Here is an 18,458-nt window from a genome sequence, read left to right on the forward strand (position 1 = left end):
CTCTGAAAACTGTCTTAAATACTTCTAACCCCTATACCACAACCACAGTATTGAATCCACGTGGTATGACATTTTATCTCTCCTTTTCTTTCCCCATTTGCCATTCATGTTAATTCACTTTATTTAAGTGCTGCCTGACAATTTATGCCATGATTAGATTTTCCTTTTGAAATATCATAACAGTGCTCATTTTTCATTGTTCATGGGTGATTTAATGTGTTGCCCTAATTTGTACTTTGCGGCAAAAAAAGGTTGTGAAAAGCATAATTTCAAAGTGATTAGAGAAGTGATACTTATCACTGAAAAAAGACATCTGTATCATTTTGACTCTCAAAATATGCTGGAAATATAGAAATAGGTGTGACAGGATGACCTTACCCTGATGCTGTGAGCTGTGTTTCAGAGTTAATGCTTCAACAGCTATTTTGGGTTTAAAGTTCTCCAGAAATCCCAGCGTTTATTAATAACCAATGTTACTCCTTAACTCCCAACTTTTACTTGCATGACCCAGAAAATTGTTGGCAACGTTAGACACTTGCTTTTGTACCTGAAACAAGACATGATTTGGGGACGAGTCCCACTGTCTTTAGGGTTTTGCACCAAAAAACATCCCAGCCCCTAATGACACGCAGGTCGCACTGGGGAGGGACATGTGCCTGGTGGTGCGTAGTCCCACCGAAGCCAGTAGGGATCTGTAGCGGGGCTCACAGGCGTGGAGGATGGGGAGTTTAATGCTTAGTAAGACGCTTCCTAAAAACTCAGTGCTAATTTGCTTCCTAGCATACACGCAGCAGAGGGAAAGGATTACACTTCAGCTTTCCCCTGCCTCCGACTGACGTTCCCTTGTATCGCACGGACACCTGCAGATCTCGGACAGGGACTTCAGGTCCCAAGGCTGGTCTTGGGGCAGGGGACCCCAGCCCTCCGGTCGGGACTGCCACGGCAGGCCAGTAAAAACACCGGAGACCGTGAGAGAAAGATCAAAACTCTCACACCTAAGCGCTCGGTATACCACCGACTTGAAAAGATGGGTAGTTCGCGTCGGGTCGGGGATTTTTAAGAGGACTCGGACGTTGAGTGACATTTACGCTTCGGGCCCCGCTGCCCCTCGGGCTGCCCGCGGCCCCGGGGACCCCCGGCCCCTCCGCGGCTGCAGAAAAGCCGCTGGGGCCGGGCCGGGCCCTCCGCTCCGCTCCCGGGACCCCCCCCACCCCGGGGGGGGCAGCCCTGCCTCTACAGACCCGCGGAGGCACCGGGGGTTTCTCGCACCGGGGGTTTCCTCCACCGGGCAACCCCCGGGGCGGCGGGAAGCACCTGGGCGGAAGGAGGGGCCGAGGGTGGGGCCCGCCCCGCCCCGCCCCGCCCCGCCCCGCCGCGGCAGCGGCCCCGGTCCCGGCCCCGCGCCCGCCTGCCGCGGCGGGGATGCCCGGTTAGGAGCGCGGCGGGCAGCGCCCGGCTCCGCCAGGATGAAGAAGCATCATCATCATCACTCCGTGCAGGGCACCTTCAGCCGCCTCTTCGGGAAGCGCCAAGCCAGCCCCGCCGCCGCTTCCCTCTTCGCTACCAACCCGCCCTGGATCCTCACGCAGGAGGTGACCTCGGACAGCGCGGGTGGCACCGGTCAGTGTCTGCGTGTCCGCCTCCCCCCCTCCGGGCTGTGCCGTCCCGTCCCGTCCCGGTCGGCGGAGGAGCCCCGGCGCGGCCGGTGGGAGCGCTGGGACCCCGGGGAGCGGCGGTGGTTTTTCCGGCGCCTGGTTGGGAAACTGCGGGAGGCGTTTGGGAGGGAAGGGGCCGGCCGGGCGCGGGTCCGGAGCCGTGTCCCGGCGGGCCCGGGTGCCGGGGCCGGTGCCGGAGCGGCGGAGGAAGGCGGCGGGGCCGGGGCAGCCCGCGGGTCGCCCGGGACCGCGCTCCGCGCCGGGAGGTGAAACTCTGGCCGAAGCGGGCTGCCGAGGAGTTGGGAAGCTGTCTGGGTGGCTTCCAGTAGCTCTTTCCCACGCCATGTTTGATCCGCGCCTTCCCGGGTTTTAGTTACTTGCCGATAAGCCTGTTTCTTGAAGGACTGTGTGCGAGGGGGGAGCTGAGGGTGGCATAGTCCTCAGGATTTATTTGGATTTCTTTGTGGGTTTAATTGCAATGCTGTGCCCTGGGGGCTCATGTAGGAGGGAGCCAAGTTAATAGTAATGGAGCCAGGTAGATAAAAGATAGCAGCTTGTGGATGAAGTTTGGTGGCTCCACGATTCCAAGAAACGCTTCCAAGCTGAAAAATGGAAGCGCTGCTTGCTGAGCTGGGCAACGTGAAGTATTGTCCGCTAAAGCGATTGCAAGGTGGTTACACCCTGCAGGCCAAGCCGGTGAAACTGAGATAAAATGAAAATGTGATGGAGAGTTTCATGTAACTATTAAACACAAAAGGAAAACTGCTGATTTCTAACTGTCGTAAATCTGAGGAGGATTCAAGCTTCCCTCTGATGTGGTTTGGATTTAAAAAAAAAAAAAGTTGCTGTGTCTGCTTATTACAAGCCTGACTTCCGTGGCTGCAATTGCAGTACAAAGGTATTCCTTTCAGGTGTGGGGAACTGCTGTGCCGATCAGCTTGCAGAGTAAAAGCCAGGAGTCCTTGAAAGCTGAGCATAAATAAAAGCTGTTGAATCACTCCTTACCATCCTCTTGGCATTTATATCATTAATTTAATTTGTGCAGGGTAGTGTGACACACAGAAGCTGAGTGTCCGTGTTCGGAGTAACCTGTGCTGAGGTGTGGGCTCGTCGCGAGGAGTGGCATGCTCACAGCTAAGCAGTCCAAGAGGCAGATTTTATTGTACCTTGATTTCCACAGCACCATGGTCTTACCCAGTGAAGACCCATGCCTGGCCCCGTTTCTTGAATATTTGCTGCATAGCTTCATGCCATCGCTGCTGCCAGAAGGGGTCCATTGCTTCTGCTAATCCCCACCTTAGTTTTTCATACAAAGTAAACACAAGTTAAGCAATGTGGAATGGGTGTAGGTTTGCATGTCACTGACTCAGAGATTCCTGAATATAGTGACTGATGCCGCCTCCTCGCTGTGAGCTGTGGATACCCCGGCGTCAAACCTGCTACGCCTACTCCAGGTGATGCAACCCTGAAGTAGGAAGAAGTTCCATTACATGTGTTGCAGATTGCTTGTTTTATTTCCCATGACTGAGAGGACACAAGTGTCTCCAGGACAGGCTGAATGTCAAAAAGTGGCCAAAGCATAGTTGGGGCCAGCTGCTTCCGACAGCCTCCGAAGGCGTGTTTCCTGATCCCTCCTTCCAGGAAATGAAGCTGGCAGAGCACAGGTCTTACTGGTGACAGGCTCTTAGCAGGCAAGTCCTGTTTATCTAGCAAAGAAAACACAACTACAAGCACTTCATTTTACTTTAATTAAATGCATTCAGGTTAGCAATGCTTAGTAATCTAGGATCAAAGACCTTGTGATCTTTAATCCAGTTTCTCACTGAGTTTACCTAGTGTCTTGTTTAATATAAAACTCTCGTCATTTCAAGTCTCTGAACTACTCTATCGCTGCTCCACAAAGCTGTCTGAATCCAAACTCTCATGTTGCATTGGCCTTAATTCTTGCTGCTTATTCGCCGAATGTAGGGTCACCCAGGGGGTTATGCAGAAATAATAATAATAATTTGCTGGCAGCTCTGCCGTCCTTGGGACTCCAGCAGCTCCTCCTTTGTGCTTGGGCCCCTCACAGGCAGGGAAGTGTTAAACTGTTGGTAGGACCACACTAACTGCAGTGCAGGGTGATTAGTATTTTGAAAGGTGAAGAAAATGTCCTTTTTGTAAAGAATCCCTTGTAGTGGGAGAAGTCTGGGATAAGGGAGAGGAAGTCGTGACTGACCGTCAGGACAGTGATAGCATGGTGGATACTCCTGGGTGTATCCCAGCGTAACTTGTGGTGTAGTGGGTGGGAGAAAGGAAAAGCTTACATGCTTGCTGGACTCAGTGGCGTGTTTCAAGGTTGTGCGGAATTCATCTGCCTCCAAACCCATAACTTCATCAGAGGCTGTGGTAGTTCACACCCAGCCCCTGGCGTGGTCAGGTTCTTCATTCCAGGTGTTCATGCAAGTGCTTTTCTTCTGTGGGAATACACACACAAGCATTCGCCCTCCTCTTTTTTCACCAAACTCCGTGTAAAGCTCTGATTCCTTGGGAGCTTCTTGCCTGATCTCTGCCCATCCAAGGAGGGCAGAGACTTTGTGACAACCACAGCTACGTGCCATGGCAGTCCACGATGGGCTGGGAAGCCCAGCCGTTGGGTCGGGCAGCGTACGGAGGGCACAGGCTGTGCCTCGGGCCAGCGAGGGGACACGTGGGAGGGAGCAGAGACGCTGGCTGGGCCATGGCAGTGGCCGGTTGCTTCCACAGTCTCAGTCAGGGACTCTGGGGCACAGCCAGCTCCTCGGGCGGACAGTCCTGCTTCGGCGAGCGCTGCCCTCGGGTTTTGGAGGCTTCGAAAGACAGCCCAGCCCCTTTGCCTGTGTGCAGAGCTTACACAACCTTCAACTTTCTGCTCCTTGGCTTTTAATTGCTGTAGGATACTTGACAGAAACTGTTTCTGTGCTTCAAGCTTTAGTGTGGGGTCAGGTTTGAGGACTGCTTCCAAACTTTTTGGGGGGGGGGGAAGGTATTTACTTCTTGGTGTTTGTGTTGTGGGGCAGAGGGGGAGGTTGTTTGCTTCTTCCATCTCACTGAAACCACTATTGAAATCTGTTAGGTGGGAACACTCCTGCAGAGTTTTCTCTCTGATCACAGCCATTTTGCTCACTTTCTCCCTCCTTCCTCAAACCCTCGTATTTTCTTTAATGTTGGTCTCCTTGGCTACAAATTATTTGTGTATCTCCTTCCAGCCAAGGTGGGGTTTACGTGCTTCAGTGCTTCTGCTTGTTAATTCATGCTGTTAATCAGACACAAAGAACGTAATTAAACTAGTTTTATGAGCTTTATTCACTGTCAGAATAAACTGGCCTAAAAGGTGTGGTTCAAGGTAAAAGCACAGGGCTGGGAACCAGGAGTACCAGATGGCTTCTCCTGCTTGTAACACCGGGGCTCTACGACTGCTTTCTGCCATAGCGTCTCCATTCATAGTAGTGTTTTGTGGGAAGACATTCAGAGCATTTCTCCATAAGGCAGGCTGAAGTGTGAAAGTGTTGTGGCAAGCATGATTTGTCCCCCAGTGCCAATTGCACCAGGGGTCAGAAACAGATTGTTCCAGCAGCATGCAGAAGGATGCTGCGGGCGCTGGTGGTGTCCGTCCACAGCAGGGAGAGCAGCTGCGGCACCTTCCTCCTGCTGCCCTCAGCCACCGGCAGCAAAACGTGGAGGGGAAAAACCTCCTTGGGAAGCCTCTGCATGTCCCGTTTCCATCGCTGTGTCCAAGAGGGGCAGCGAGGTGTTCCCCTCCGCTCGCCCTGGTCTTGCTCAGCACAAGCCAGTGGGCAGCCAGGGGTCAGGGACACCTTCGCGGTCCCTCTCTGATGCATAAGTGACAGGGACCTGTGGTCGTGATGGGGCTGAGTGAAGAACCTGTATTCAACTCTGAGCTTTGTAACCGCTCTGCCCGCAGAGTGGTCAGCAGGCGAGGAAGGGCAGGAGCTCTCTCCCTCCAGTTGATCAGATTCTGCTGCTGCCTCCCCCCTCAATTCCAGCCGCTGACGGATCGGCCAAGATCAGATCCTGCCCGTGCTTACGAGCTGGTTTGTGTCACCTCTGCGGGCACCTGCTCTGGACCCACCTCCTGCTCTCCTGGGGGTCAGAGCCTTGTGGCACTGTAAAGAGACGATCCAGCTGCTCCTGAAGCATTTTCCTTCCCTAAACGTAATCTGGGTGGGGAGCGAATTGAGTGCTTGTGCTAACGTTTGACCCTCCTGAGGTAAATATAAGTTAGCTACTATTAGAAATAAGCCTCTCAGAATAGACTTTGACATCTGTGCTCATTAAACTCCAGCATCTGGAGCTCTGGGAAGGCTCTCTGTGCCTTGCAGGTGTGTGCTGGGGTTGCCAGTGCCCGCACAGGGGTCCCGCTCACCTGGGACCTCTCTCCCCCCATCTTCAACTCAGCTCCAAAACACCCAGCTACTCATCAGAATCTGATGGATTTTTCCCATTCCTGGGAGCTGGTACAGCAAATTCTTCACAGCGTTTTTTAAAATCAGGTGGTGTCCAGTGTTGTTTTTCCTGTTGCCTCAAATGCAGTGCTGCTGCTAACAGTCTTCTCTTCCTCTCAGGTGATGTGATTGAAGTGTATTATGGTGACAATCGCTTCGGGACAATGACCGACTCTGGCACGGCAACGCTTAAACCTCGTCCGAGAGTCCGGCCGCTGCTGACTTTCTTACCCCTTGTGAGTATCCGGCTCGCCGCTGGGGTTCATTACGGCAGTGCATGTAACTGGTACCCAGAACCAGCTGGGCTGGCTGCTGCTCTCATCCTCTACCTGAGGGAAGAAAATAAATGAAAAGCGAAACCACTCTATAATAATGCTGGATACGAGGGATTAGGAGGTGATCTGAGTTCAAGGCTTGTGTTGGACATAGGCAAGATACTCAGGCAAGAGATGTAAGCATCATCAGACTTGTATTTTCAATTTAAAAAAAAATTGCTGAGCATGTAGATGATAGATCTGGCTTGCACTGCGTTTTATCTAACCGCTACTGGCAGTTATCTCTTTCTGCATCAGGCATGTTGCTGGAGAGAGCAATAGCAAAACTGAGCCCTGTTTACGGGAGGGGAACGAGGAGGCGATGCAGAGGCTGTCTTTCCAGTCTCTGTATGAGGGAAACGGTTCCCTGCAGAGCTATCACTGCTCCAGCAGCAGCTGGATGCAGGGACTGAAGCAGCAAGTGCCAAAACAGCTGGACCCAGAGGTGGCTTTGACCCAGCTGGGACTCCAGAAGCCACACATACTCATTGCTGGCTTCGACGCTCTGCTGCCGTGTGTGCCAAGCAAGCTTTCCTCCCCCATGTAGCACACCTTTTTAAAGGTCTTATCCCCTAGAGTACAGTGAAGTGCATGATTGCTCAGAGATGTTTTGGAGATGGTAATAGCTAAACCTGAAGTGGTACATGCAGGTCGCTGAAGGTCAGTGAAGACAGTAAAACCCTTAAAAGCCTTTGGTCTTGACAAGGAAATCCTCTCTGAGAGCAAGCGATGTTTTTCCTTGTACATCCTCATCCTTCAGAGCAGCCGTCACCTACAGCAGAAAATGGGCTGGTCACCTGGGTGCAATTAGGAGTTAATGGGGTTGTGCATGTGTCATCAGGAGGACAACTGGGGGGGGAGAGGGAGTTTATATATCTATTTGAGAGCATAATTAGTAAGTTATGGGGTTACATAGGTTCTATAAAAGGGTTGTGCCCTCTGTGATGCCTTCCAAAAGATCACAGCAGGTAAAAAATCTCACCTGGGCTCTGAGACAGGTAACTGTAGGACTGGTGCCTGAGAAACTCCTCTCCAGTAGCACAGGCTTCGGTGTGTGACCATAGCTGGTGCCCCATATCACCAGGTTTTTAGAGTGCAGCTGGCCTTTTGCATCTTTTCAGAGCTTTCAAAAGTTTTACTAGTGGAAGCATATGTGGGAGAGGAACGAACAGCACAAATGTCCCTGGGATAAATACTATGGGCTGTCACCCCAGCCGTGCTGCTTTCCTGCTGCCTGCAGAGGCACAGCTGGCTCTGGGGCTTTTTTCCCCCCTCAGTTGCCCTTGTGAGGGTCCCTCTCACTGTACTTCTCTTCTGAGAGTAACAGGTTTAACTGAAAAAATTAGTAGGAATAAGCAACACTTTTTAAGGACTAGTCTGTGTTGGATATTTGCATTATTTTCATTAGGTTTGATTATGATTTGATTTGGCACAGACGCTTCTGCTGCCACATACATATCTGCACTGGGCTGTTCTGCAGCTCCTGCCTTAACTCTTTCTTTCCACCCACCCACTCTCCTGCGCGGGGGGAGGCTGAGAAGCAGCTGCCTGTGTTGCTGTGAGTCAGGAGGACGCACACACCCTGCCCGGCAGCCGGACCCGCCACGGAGCAGCTGCCTTCCCCCCCAAACCGCCTGGCCCTTGGCCGTCCCGAGCTGAGTCGCAGCAGGGATTGCAGGAGAGGGGGGCTTTGCTGCCAGCCTCTCGGGTACCACCGCGTCCCCCTGCCCACCCGGCTTCCCAGGCACTGCAGGTGCAGGCAGAGCTTTGGCTTTTTTTTTTTTTTTTGGCTTTATTTGGAATAAATTCCTCTAGTTAACCACCAAGCTTCCCTAGCTCTGCTTCAAAACAAGAAGTTTGGGAGTAGGTCTTCATATTCGGAGAAATCCTTGGCCTCTCTGAGACCCCAGGATGCTAAGCAGTTGTATTTTGGTGCTTTTATTGTGACAGGCAGCCTCAAACCCAGTTCATTTAATGGGTGGGAAGTGTGGGCTCCTGGCAGACCAGGGGAGCTGGGGACCATGAGGACAGACAGGCTCCCCTTCACTGGGGACAGGGGATATCTAACTGTTCCAGCGCTGAAAAGCGATTCCTGGTGGTTACAGTGAAAGCTCCCCTCAACGGGATCCTCGGCACACATATAAATCTGATGCAGGTACCACAAACTGGAAATGCAGGTTCCTGGCGCACCACCCCAGCACAGCAGCCTGCTCTGAATCAGCTGGAGGTTTGCTGGGCTGGTCACACCCCTAGCAAACACAGCAGAGGGAAACAACCTTTCTAGTCATCTCTGGAGACTGGCAGCGTACTGGAGATGCTTTCCATTTTAGAGGCCAGCTCATGACGTGAGGATGGGTGGGTTTTGAGAGATGCTGAGCATTAGCAACTGCAAGAGAAATTTTTGGTGTGAAACAGGCTTGTCCAGTTTTTAGGACCTGTTGAAATGACATGTCCAAAATTACTACTCGTTTATGAAATGTGGACTGTTTCCTCCAGCTTTGCATAGATCTCTTCCGACTGTCATTCCCTTTCTACTCCTATCCAAACATGTGATGCATATGTTGCTCTTAATTCAGTGCTCAGACATCTTTGTTTCCCTGTAAATGAGCAGGTATCCTCAGTGTGCTCTGGAGACTGGCAGCAATGAATTTCCATAGGAAATGGGAACTGCTGGGTTTTTTTTCTTTGTGGTTTTTGGTATCTCATTGCTCTGAACAGTTTCATTATTGGCTCTTGAAGTGCCTCTGTTAGCCTTTGTCTTCCCTCTGGCTTTCAGCTGAAGTTAAGGATCTTTCCTCTGCCTTGTACTGTATCTTTGGGACCAGTAAAGAGGTCTTAGATGAGGCTATAAGGCTCACCTCTGATGTTTTGCCACTAACAGATCTGTCCTAATGCCTTAGCAGACTTTGGCTTCTCCATCAGCACAAAGTTGTCTGATCAGTTGTGCAATCCCAGGAATTTGAATTCCCACTCGCTCTCTCCTGGCTCGCCAACAACTGGCTCATTCCCTTGTGGTTATAGAGGATCTTTGGTCATCTGCAGGGTGATGGACTTTGCAAGCAAAACGTGTATTTTCTTATTATTTTGTCAAAAGCTGGGGGATTCCAAGGCCCTTCTGAAGGAGCCCAGGCTGCTGCTGTTAATGTCAGCTCTGCCCCAGCAGCTCCTGTGTTCCTGAACCCCCTACACCCAGGGCAGCGTGTAATGTTAATGTGCTGTCTGAGCCCTGGATGGGGCTCGCTGTACAAAGCCAGCTTCACCTTTGATCAAGGAGACTTTGGAATCCTATAGCAATCTCCTGTAAAAATAGTGATAATGCCAGTGAAAGGCAAAGGACACCGGCTCAATCATTATCTAGGCTTTTGTATGCAGAAAACCACTGCACTGAGCAGTGCAGGCTGATGGTAGGATAATGTTTCCTTTGCACAAGTGGCTGTTAACAACTAATGCAAACAGCTGCCTGGGGTGCGTAGGAGTGCAACAGGGTGGACCCCGGAGCCTGGGAACGGCGCGGTATGTCCCTCACCACTGCCCGTGGGGTCTGTGAGCTTCTGCTTGTGGACTGTTATTTCCTTGCTCCGGGTCTCTCCCAACGCTGGTATGTGAAAGTCCAGTCCACCGCCTCAGTCACTTACCTCTGTGCTGCCAGCCCGATTCAGCATCAGTTTGTGTTTCGGACGTGGGTGCGTTAGTGTACGTTTCGCGAGCAGCTCCAATCCCTCTGCAGAGCACTATTAGCTGTGAGTCACTGGAGGAAAGGAGAGGCTTTCTGCTTCTGGCAGGTGTACGAGGCAGGAGCCCTGGTCAGCACTCTAGGTGAGTCAACATGCCATGAATATCTCATGGTGGGTGGCTGTAATTATCCAAAGTGCCCTAGCTGTAAGCATCCTCGCAAACATGTAGGCTGCTAAATTGCATGGTCCTGTACCAGCTAAATGCACTGCTGAGTTTTCTGCGTGAATGTGAAGGGAATAGTTGAGAGTGAAACAAACCACACAAGTAGCAGTTTTCCCCAGAGTGTTCAGATATGCTGGTGCCAGTTTCCCAAAAAGCTGGAATTCTGTCTGTGACTTCAGTGTGGTGTGTACGTGACTGCAGCATGAGCTGGCAGTGCTAGCTGGAGAGCAATACCCACAAAACCTGTGGGAGCTATTAAATTTGCTTGGTATGTGAATGGTGAGAAACTAATGCGGCTGATTGTGGGCTGGGGAGCCCTAAGCTTGGATGTGAGATAGCCGTGCTCTTCTCCAGCCCCTCTGCACCTGACTAGCACAGGGGAACTGTGTCCATGGCTTGTGCAACCTTGATCACTTCATTCATCCCCTAAAGCCTGTCAACAGCAGCCACCGCAGGGACCTCCACGTGTTGGAAACGGCCCTGGATCCCATCAGGCTCCTGTTCGTGTAGACAAATTGCCAGCTATACAGGCTAGGGCCTGCTTGTCAGCGCTTTGCTCTGATACCCTGGGCGTAAAATTAACAGCTCCATTTTCTCAACTATTGCAGAATGCCCAAGAATCCCACGGGGTGGCTGTGCCAACGCCGTCAGTGCCAGAAAACTTTGAGGAAAAAGCAGCTCTTGGTAAGGGATCTTCTCTGCTGAGTCCCGGACGGACGGTGCTAAGTGCTCAGCAGTACCGTGCCCTCGGGGAAGGAAGTGTGTGTTTACCAGCTCTGGAGCAGACAGTCTGATCATGAGATTTTCATGCTAAAATACAGTCTACAATGAATTATTTTGTGAAGTAATTGACAATGAATTCATTTCTAAGGGGTGAGGCATAGTGGCTGTTACAGTTCAGCAAGTTTTAGACAGCTGCTGAGCAAAATAAACTGGCTTCCTAGGAGGATAGCTGGCCAGAGGGGATGCCGGCCGTCAGAGCGCTGACGGAGAAGGTGCTCACACCGCCGTGCTCTCGCTCTTCCTTGCAGGCTCTGGCTCCCAGATCAATGGGAACTACCGAATGTACAGCTCGGTGGGGGACCTGCGCCCACAGGCTCTCGAGGGGGATGACCTGGACGAAGACATCCCTCCGCCGCCGTCGGTACCCCCACCGCCCCCTCCAACGGCACCAGCGCCTGCGCCACCACCTCCAGCCTCGCCGGCCCCTCCACCGCCCGAAACGCTGCCTCCGCCACCACCACCACCACCACCCGAGACGGTGCCGCCACCTCCTGCCATGGCACCCCCGCCACCTCCAGCCTCTGCCCTGTCCTCCCCCAGCACGCCGGCTCCTCCAGACTTCATCCCGCCAGCCCCACCGGGCGCCTCGCCGCTCAGCCAGGCCCCGGCACCCTTCGCCACCGGCATCTCCAAGTGGAAGTCCGAGACGGTGCTGAACACCAGGCAGGTGGATGCTGAGGGGCCGCTCTGCCCTGCCGAGGCTGGGGTGCCCGCTGCCCCCGGCCCAAAGGAGAGTCTGCAGCCCAAGCACTGTCCCGAGCCCCACCTCACCTTCCCCAGGTCCTTCAAGGTGCCCCCCCCGGCCCCAGCCCGGTCCTCCTCCATCCCTGTGCAGGAGAGCCAGCCCATCCAGCGGGAGCCCTTCCCCAGGCAGCCTCATTCCCGGCCTCCCCTCCCGCCTTGCTTCACCATAAGACCCGCGGCCAAGGCTCACGCCGGAGGAGAAGCTGACCAAAGGAATTCCCCGCTGAGACAGGCCGTCGCGAAGCCGGCTGTGCCGACACCCCCGCCGCTGAGCCCCAAGCCGGGTCTAGGGCTCAGCCAAGGGATGCATCCTGCCGGCCGCCGGTCCCCGCTGCCAGGCTCCGAGATGGAGAAGGTTCCCCAGCTGAAAACAGGCGAGAGAGACTCTCCTCCAAAATCCGAATCTCTCTCTGCGAACGACCTGGACCTCCCGCCTCCGGACTACCCGACCTGCGAGGACGACTGGAGGGACGCCAGCAACCTGAGCAGGCTGCGGCATGAGCTCTCGGCCCTCCTGCGCTCCCCGCGGAGGGAGGAACGGCCATCGGAGAAGCCCTCTGGTCCCCGGCCCGTGGACGGCAGTACCGACCGCACCGGCAGCCGTGAGCCCGGTGTCGGCGGGCCCCAACCTGCCGGACCTGCTGGGAAGGACGTGCGGTTACCCACGGGAGGGGAGAACGAGAAGAAAGAGGTGCCCAGCAGCCCCCCCAGTGCCAAGGGGGGCTCTCCCAGCACAGTGCTCCCTGCTCCGGAGAGCAACCCCACCGTGCGGACCTGCAGCGTGATGAAAATCAGGAACGAGCTGGAGGCTGTGCTGTCCCTGAAGAAAGAAGGGAAGCCTGCCCTGGGGCTCGGCAGCCAGAAGCAGGGCACCGAGGATGGCAGCAGCACCCCGCGTCTGAGGAAGAGCCCCCCTGACCTGAGGAAAAGCCCCCCTGACCCAGCTGACTCAGTGCTGCCGAAACCGGCCCCAAGCCCAGTCCCAGCACCAGCGGCTGCAGTGGGGAAGGATGAGATGGGGCACGAGGACCATCCCGCTCCGGCCGCTAGCAAGGCCGCAGAGGACTTGACCCCTGCTCCCGGGTCTCTCGACAGCAGCGCGAGCCCCCCAGACCCACCTCGGGGACCAGCGGAGGAGCCCCCTGCTCCCACCTCTCCCTCGCCCCCCGTTTCTCCCGCACAGAGCCCAGCGCCGCAGCCCAGCGCGGCCATCTTCCAGTACAAAGTGCACCGGGCTGGGGCCAGCTCGGCCGAACCGCCCTGCGCCTCGAGCTCGGCCGAACCGCCCTGCCCCACGAGCGTGGCCCGCGGCCCGCCGGGCGCCTCGGGAGCGGGACGAGAGGAGGTGCTGATCCACCCCGTGACGGGCGAGCGGGTGGAGCGGGGCTCCCCCATGGCGCTGCTCCTGGCAGCCCGGCAGCGTGCCCAGCGGGGCCGGCAGGCCGGTGAAGCGGGAGCCACGCCGCGGGCGAAGCCGCCCCTGAAACTCGGCAGCGCCTCGTCGGACACCGCCTCCGCCGGCTTCTACCGCCACGAGTCCAAGCCCTACTCCTTCACCGTGGTGCCCCGGCCGCCCGTGGCCGGTGCAGCGGGGTCGGGACGGAGCAAACCTCCGTCCTTCTCCAGCTCCTCGGAGCAGGGCCGGGACGCGCGGGCGGCGGGCGAGGCGCAGCCCTCGAGCCTCCTCCCCGGGCACGGGCGGGCTGCTGCCTCCAGCCTGCTGCGGGGCCTCCTCGAGTCCGGGCAGCCGAACCAGGCCGGCGTGCCCAGGGAGGAGGAGAACGGGGAGACGGCGCTGGACTACGGGATCATCCCCCCGCCCCCTGAATTCAGCAACGAGGCGGACGAGACCGAGGGGTCCCTCCCAAGTCGGGAGGAGAACCGCAAGTGCCCCAGCTTCCCCGACTGCAGCCGGGGCTCGGATGCACCGCGGTATTTCAGGTGGCCCGGCTACGGCCGCGGCTACGGGGGCAGCCATGAGCCGCCAGCCCCGCTGCCCTCGGAGAAGAGCAGGAGGAGCGTCGACTTCACGCCCCAGTACCCCGATTTCGGCGGCTCTGCGGGTTACTTCAGCCGCTGCCCGAACCCCCGCCCGCTGATCAAGAAGCGCCTGTATGTCTCTGAGCCAGACAGCTCCTACCCCCGGGCAGCTGCAGCCCCCCGGGGCACGGGTGCCCTCTCCTCCTACAGCCCCGGGGGATACAGCTCCCCGGCTGGGGAGGGGGTCCGCCGCCTCAGCTCTGCCCACAGGAACGGCCCCGCGAGCGCGCAGGGCCGGCGGACCTCCCTCGATGCTGCCGGGAAAGCCGTGCCGTACGGCAGCGCCGGGGCCGATGCCAAGTACAAGGGGCAGAATGGGGATTTCTCGCCCGCCGGTGCGGCGGCAGCTGGCAGGTATGTGGCCCCCCCCCCCCCCTTAGCTGACCCCTTCCCTGCCCTCTGTGTCCCTCTGATTTGAAGAAGAGGAGGGCTGGGTCCTGGGCTGGGTCCTGGGCTGGCCCCAGAGCAGCACCGAGGCCCGAGAGACGTCGGTGCCGCTGGCTGAGCTCGCTCCCGGCCGGGGTCTCCTCCCGCCACCTCGGTCCGGGGCCGCGGCTGCGGCATGGCTGCTCCCTGGTCCCAGCCGTAACCCTGGTGCCCGTCGCCCTCTCCTCCCCATGTCGCTGAATGGAGATGTGAGGCGACAAAAGTCACCCTGCTGCCACTAGAAAAAAAAAACCCAAACAAACCATAATTGCAATATCGAGTAAACCCAAAGGGCTTCCTTGGCTTTCAGTGACTCTCCCTCTGTTTTCCCTCCAGACCTGCCCACGGCAGCTCGCAGTACGGCGGACATACCAACACCTTCACGGTCAGGCCCGGGGCGCGGCAGCCCATCTCCTACACCTACCAGAGCGGCCACCGATAGGTTTGTCCGCAGGGCTGCTCCGCCGCCTTCGTCCGGCTGGGAAGGGGTGAGAAGGCGCCTGGGTTGGTTGTCTCCTTCTCTGCGGGCACCAGGGACGGTCCCAACCCAGGCAGCAAATGCACTGCTTGAAACTACTGACGGAGAAGGCGAGGAGTGAACCTGGGTCTCGGACTCTTCTCAAAAGACTGTCACGGAGCGCGGTTACTACAGAGGACAGGCTGCTGTCTTGTTACGTGAGCAAACACAGTTTTCCTTCTCCTATTCCCCCCCCTCCGCCCTGTATTATTTTCAAAATTGCAGCCTGATAGGTCTTCTAAGAAAGCCAAAAAGCATCCTTAGTTCTCTTTAAAGAGCTTTGCCACTGGAGAGATTGTTTTCAATTTGGTTTTTTAGTTGGTTTAAATCCAACATGCTTGGGAGTCGGGAGAAACCAACTGCGAGATGTGCATAAAGGAAGCAAGCCAGTGTATAGCTACATGCAGGGGAATTAAAACAAGAATGTGAGGCCAATGGGATAGAAAGAGTTTAGGATGTCTAGATCCTAACCTCTTCTGTCCCCACCTCCTCCAACAGCCTTGAGCAAATCAATTATGCCGATGCCTTAAAAACAGCTCCTGGCTTTCAGTGCCTGTCCTGCCGAGCCGGGGGCAGCTCTGCCGCGAGGGTCTGAGCCCCCTTCTCCGGGGATCAACTGCGGGGGGACAGCAGCTTCGGGAGCATGAGCCCTTGCTTTCCTGTGCCTTTTGGTCACTGTAAATGTTTCTGTTGGTAATCGTGCCTCATGGAAGAAGGCTGTGAGGCCTGGATGGATGGCTGTAAAGCACTTTGGAGACTTAAGACATTGAGCAGTTCCTTTCCTTTATCAGCTGGTGGGTGTCAGCAGCTCACCGAGGTGCTGTGCTGGTGGTGCTTTCCTCGAGGGGCCTCTTGCCACTTCATACCCACGTAAACCCCACCTCTAAAAGCTAAGCCCCGGAGTCCTTATAAATTGTTATACTGAGACTTGGCTTTAGTTTGCCTGGTTTGGGGTACTAAGAAGCTAAATTTTGGTGTGGTTGTAGAGTATTCGATGCTCCTGGTGTGTGGAGGGTCTGCGGTGACGTACCTAAGGGAGCTGGCTCCCGCTGTTTCCGTAAGCGCTTGCCTGGGTGCTGGGCGTGCGTGCAAGCCTGTCCCTGCTTCCTGCCAGTGCCTCTCTGAAGGATCTAGTGATGGCTATGCGGTGAGGTGGGAGATAAGAGTAGCCTTAAAAGAGGGTATTTTATACTACAGAGCAAGCAATACAGTCTCATGATAGCTGACCAAAGTTTTGAATAGCCAAATTCCTGAAATTAGAAATATAAAATCTTCCTCATAGGTAAACTTGCTGAAAATCACTGTAAGATAAGTGTAAAAACGTGTAGAGAATGTTTTCTAATCACTGACAAACTAAAAGCACTTTGAGACATGAGTCTACTTTTACGGAAAGCACTTTCTATTTTCAGTACTATACAATATCGTTAGTTCCACTCCAGCTTATCCTGCGTTGCATGCACGTGCGTATGTGCGCATGTAAGCAGATTTTGGTCTACGATTCAACTCAAAATTCAGCGATAAATTTTCCTTCATGGTGGAATTTTCAAGAGAGTTATCTTGTTATTAATGTCATGTTGTTGACGTTCTACGTTTTATTTTATTTCCAACTTTACCTAATAATTTAACAGCTGTTTCAAAGATTGCAGCAGCTTCAAAGTATTCTGAACTTTACTTTGCTGTGAATAAAATGAAAACGCAAATACAGTAATTGGTCTAACAGCTAATTCAAATGGCATTTTTATGCCAGTAAGTCACAGTGACTTGGAAGATTTCCAGACATGCTCACCCCAGCCAGTATTGAAATAACATGTTTTAAATATCTGGGTGTTGGTTTTTAAAAACTGCTTATGGAGAAAAAGTGACTATGGAGTAACTATCTGGGTACTTAAGTGTGCCAGTGTGACGTAGAATAGCCCCCCGCTTAAAAGATGGAAGTTCCTCCATGCAAGGAGCATGCTGAGGATTCCTTATCTATGGAAGTAAAGACGTGGTCCTGTTTGAGTGGCTCCAGGGTCATGTTTTAGTATTGGATGAAGTTTCACCAGTTTAACTTGAAACAAAACAAAGAAGCCTTTCTGATAAGATTGCAACCTAACTGGGTTTTTTTTCCCTGATACTTGTTTTTTCAAAATAATAATTTATAACCACAAATTAATTGTCAAAAGCAGTTTTAAATTTAAAGGCTTGTTGGGAGACTTCAGCTTTCAAGATTGACTTTTCCCAGAAAGAGGAGGGGCTGTGTGCAATTTCCCCCCTCAAGAATTCTCCTAAATTTGAGCATATCCCCAACATAAGTTGGTTTTTTTGTTTGGGGTTTGTTCTTTTTTTTTTTTTTAAGAGCAAAATGTGAAACTCCAATGGTGGCACTTGCTTTGAATTTCACATACACTATTTCACCCAGACATGCAATTCATATGTAGTTGTAATATGGTGTTCTATAGTGTGGAATGTCTTGTTTCTAGCAGATGTGTATTTGTTTATATTAAATATTAGAAGCATGATAATATAAGTAAGTTTTATGAAATAGCCATTATTCATTCAAAGAACACCCATTCTGGGAATGCACAGTGGACTAAGCTGTAACTAAATCAGGTAGGACTCTGTTCACAGTTGTAAAACTGGTTAGCATGAATGTTTTAAGCAGTGGAACTATTCTATTCTTTAAACACTTTGGGCTATCCCTGCTTCTTTTGAATGCATTAAGCAAAATTCTAGTATTTCAGTAACAACTAGACATTTATGCTGGGGCCACTGGGACCTGTTTGTGTTACAAAGAAACCACTGTCAGAGCTGTTGGCAGCTAAAGCACTTATGGAGAAAGTTAATCCATAATGAAGAGCAAGGACTTCTTGGCTGCAGGGATAGGGAAGAGCTCCCTCTTCCTTGGTCAGGTAACTTTGTCAGGACCGCACATAGGTAAACTGTACTCCGATTCCCGTTTCTGCTCCTCCCCAGCTCTGTTTCACTATATAAATTTAGCAACAGAAGAGGAAGAAACTAAGGGGTAGTAATGGAGCAAAGCAACCTACCTACCGTACAGCCCAGTCTTAGCACTGAAAGCAATCTTGAAGCCTGACAATGGAATTATTCTCACTTCAGCCCTCTGATGCAGTTTGGTCATTCAAGTCTTGATACAACTTAAAATATCCCCTGCAGCTGCCTCTTCCTCAAAAGTACCTGCTAATGTAGTATAACTGAGAGCTTTACTTGTAAAGTGTTGAACAAAGTCTCTTATTTATGAGTGCCATTGAACACCAACCTTCTTGCATTAAATATGTCTGGACGTATTGTTTTATTACACGTGTGGTCTGACTTTTTTTTTTAGTATTGCTCAAGTGGTTCGTCTGCTGTAAAATTGAGATCTTTGCATTTAAGATTAAAAGGACGGGAAATGTAGTTCAAACTGGCCTCAGCAACAGTCTGAATTTCAGCTTACCTAGGGCTTGGTCAAGTTTCTACCTACCAGTTGTTGATATAAACCCTGTGGCAATTTAAGTGTTTTTAGAAGCCTGATGAAGAAATGAATGGGCAGCTAGCCCTAACTGCCCTGTTGCTCTAGAAGCACCCCTCGCATCCAGCTGGTTAGGCAGGCTGGCAA

At 53.3% G+C, this 18,458-nt stretch overlaps 1 protein-coding gene across 2 annotated transcripts; it reads left to right on the forward strand.

The window, feature by feature from the left end:
* The first annotated feature begins 1,385 nt into the window (after positions 1-1,385).
* Positions 1,386-18,155, forward strand: C19H6orf132 (chromosome 19 C6orf132 homolog). 2 transcript variants are annotated; one of them, XR_008239243.1, is made up of 6 exons: positions 1,386-1,620; positions 6,260-6,375; positions 10,959-11,034; positions 11,382-14,271; positions 14,680-15,018; positions 17,816-18,155. XR_008239243.1 is itself a non-coding variant. In XM_052814208.1 (5 exons), exons 1-5 carry the CDS (start codon positions 1,467-1,469, stop codon positions 14,783-14,785), a joined length of 3,342 nt encoding a protein of 1,113 aa, XP_052670168.1. In that variant the 5' UTR covers positions 1,386-1,466; the 3' UTR covers positions 14,786-18,155. The 2 variants fall into 2 exon arrangements, 1 of the variants encoding a protein (XP_052670168.1); XM_052814208.1 differs by having other exon boundaries at positions 14,680-18,155.
* The last annotated feature ends 303 nt before the right edge of the window (positions 18,156-18,458 follow it).

Source organism: Harpia harpyja, chromosome 19 (assembly GCF_026419915.1).
Source record: "Harpia harpyja isolate bHarHar1 chromosome 19, bHarHar1 primary haplotype, whole genome shotgun sequence".
In the NCBI taxonomy this organism is placed as follows: Eukaryota; Metazoa; Chordata; class Aves; order Accipitriformes; family Accipitridae; genus Harpia; species Harpia harpyja.

Bases quoted from the DNA above. Each gene is read 5' to 3' on its own strand.
- C19H6orf132 (XM_052814208.1), top strand. From the start codon at position 1,467: ATGAAGAAGCATCATCATCATCACTCCGTGCAGGGCACCTTCAGCCGC. The intron at 1,621-6,259 runs GTCAGTGTCTGC...TCTTCCTCTCAG, and splicing joins GGACAGCGCGGGTGGCACCG to GTGATGTGATTGAAGTGTAT. The intron at 6,376-10,958 runs GTGAGTATCCGG...CAACTATTGCAG, and splicing joins TGCTGACTTTCTTACCCCTT to AATGCCCAAGAATCCCACGG.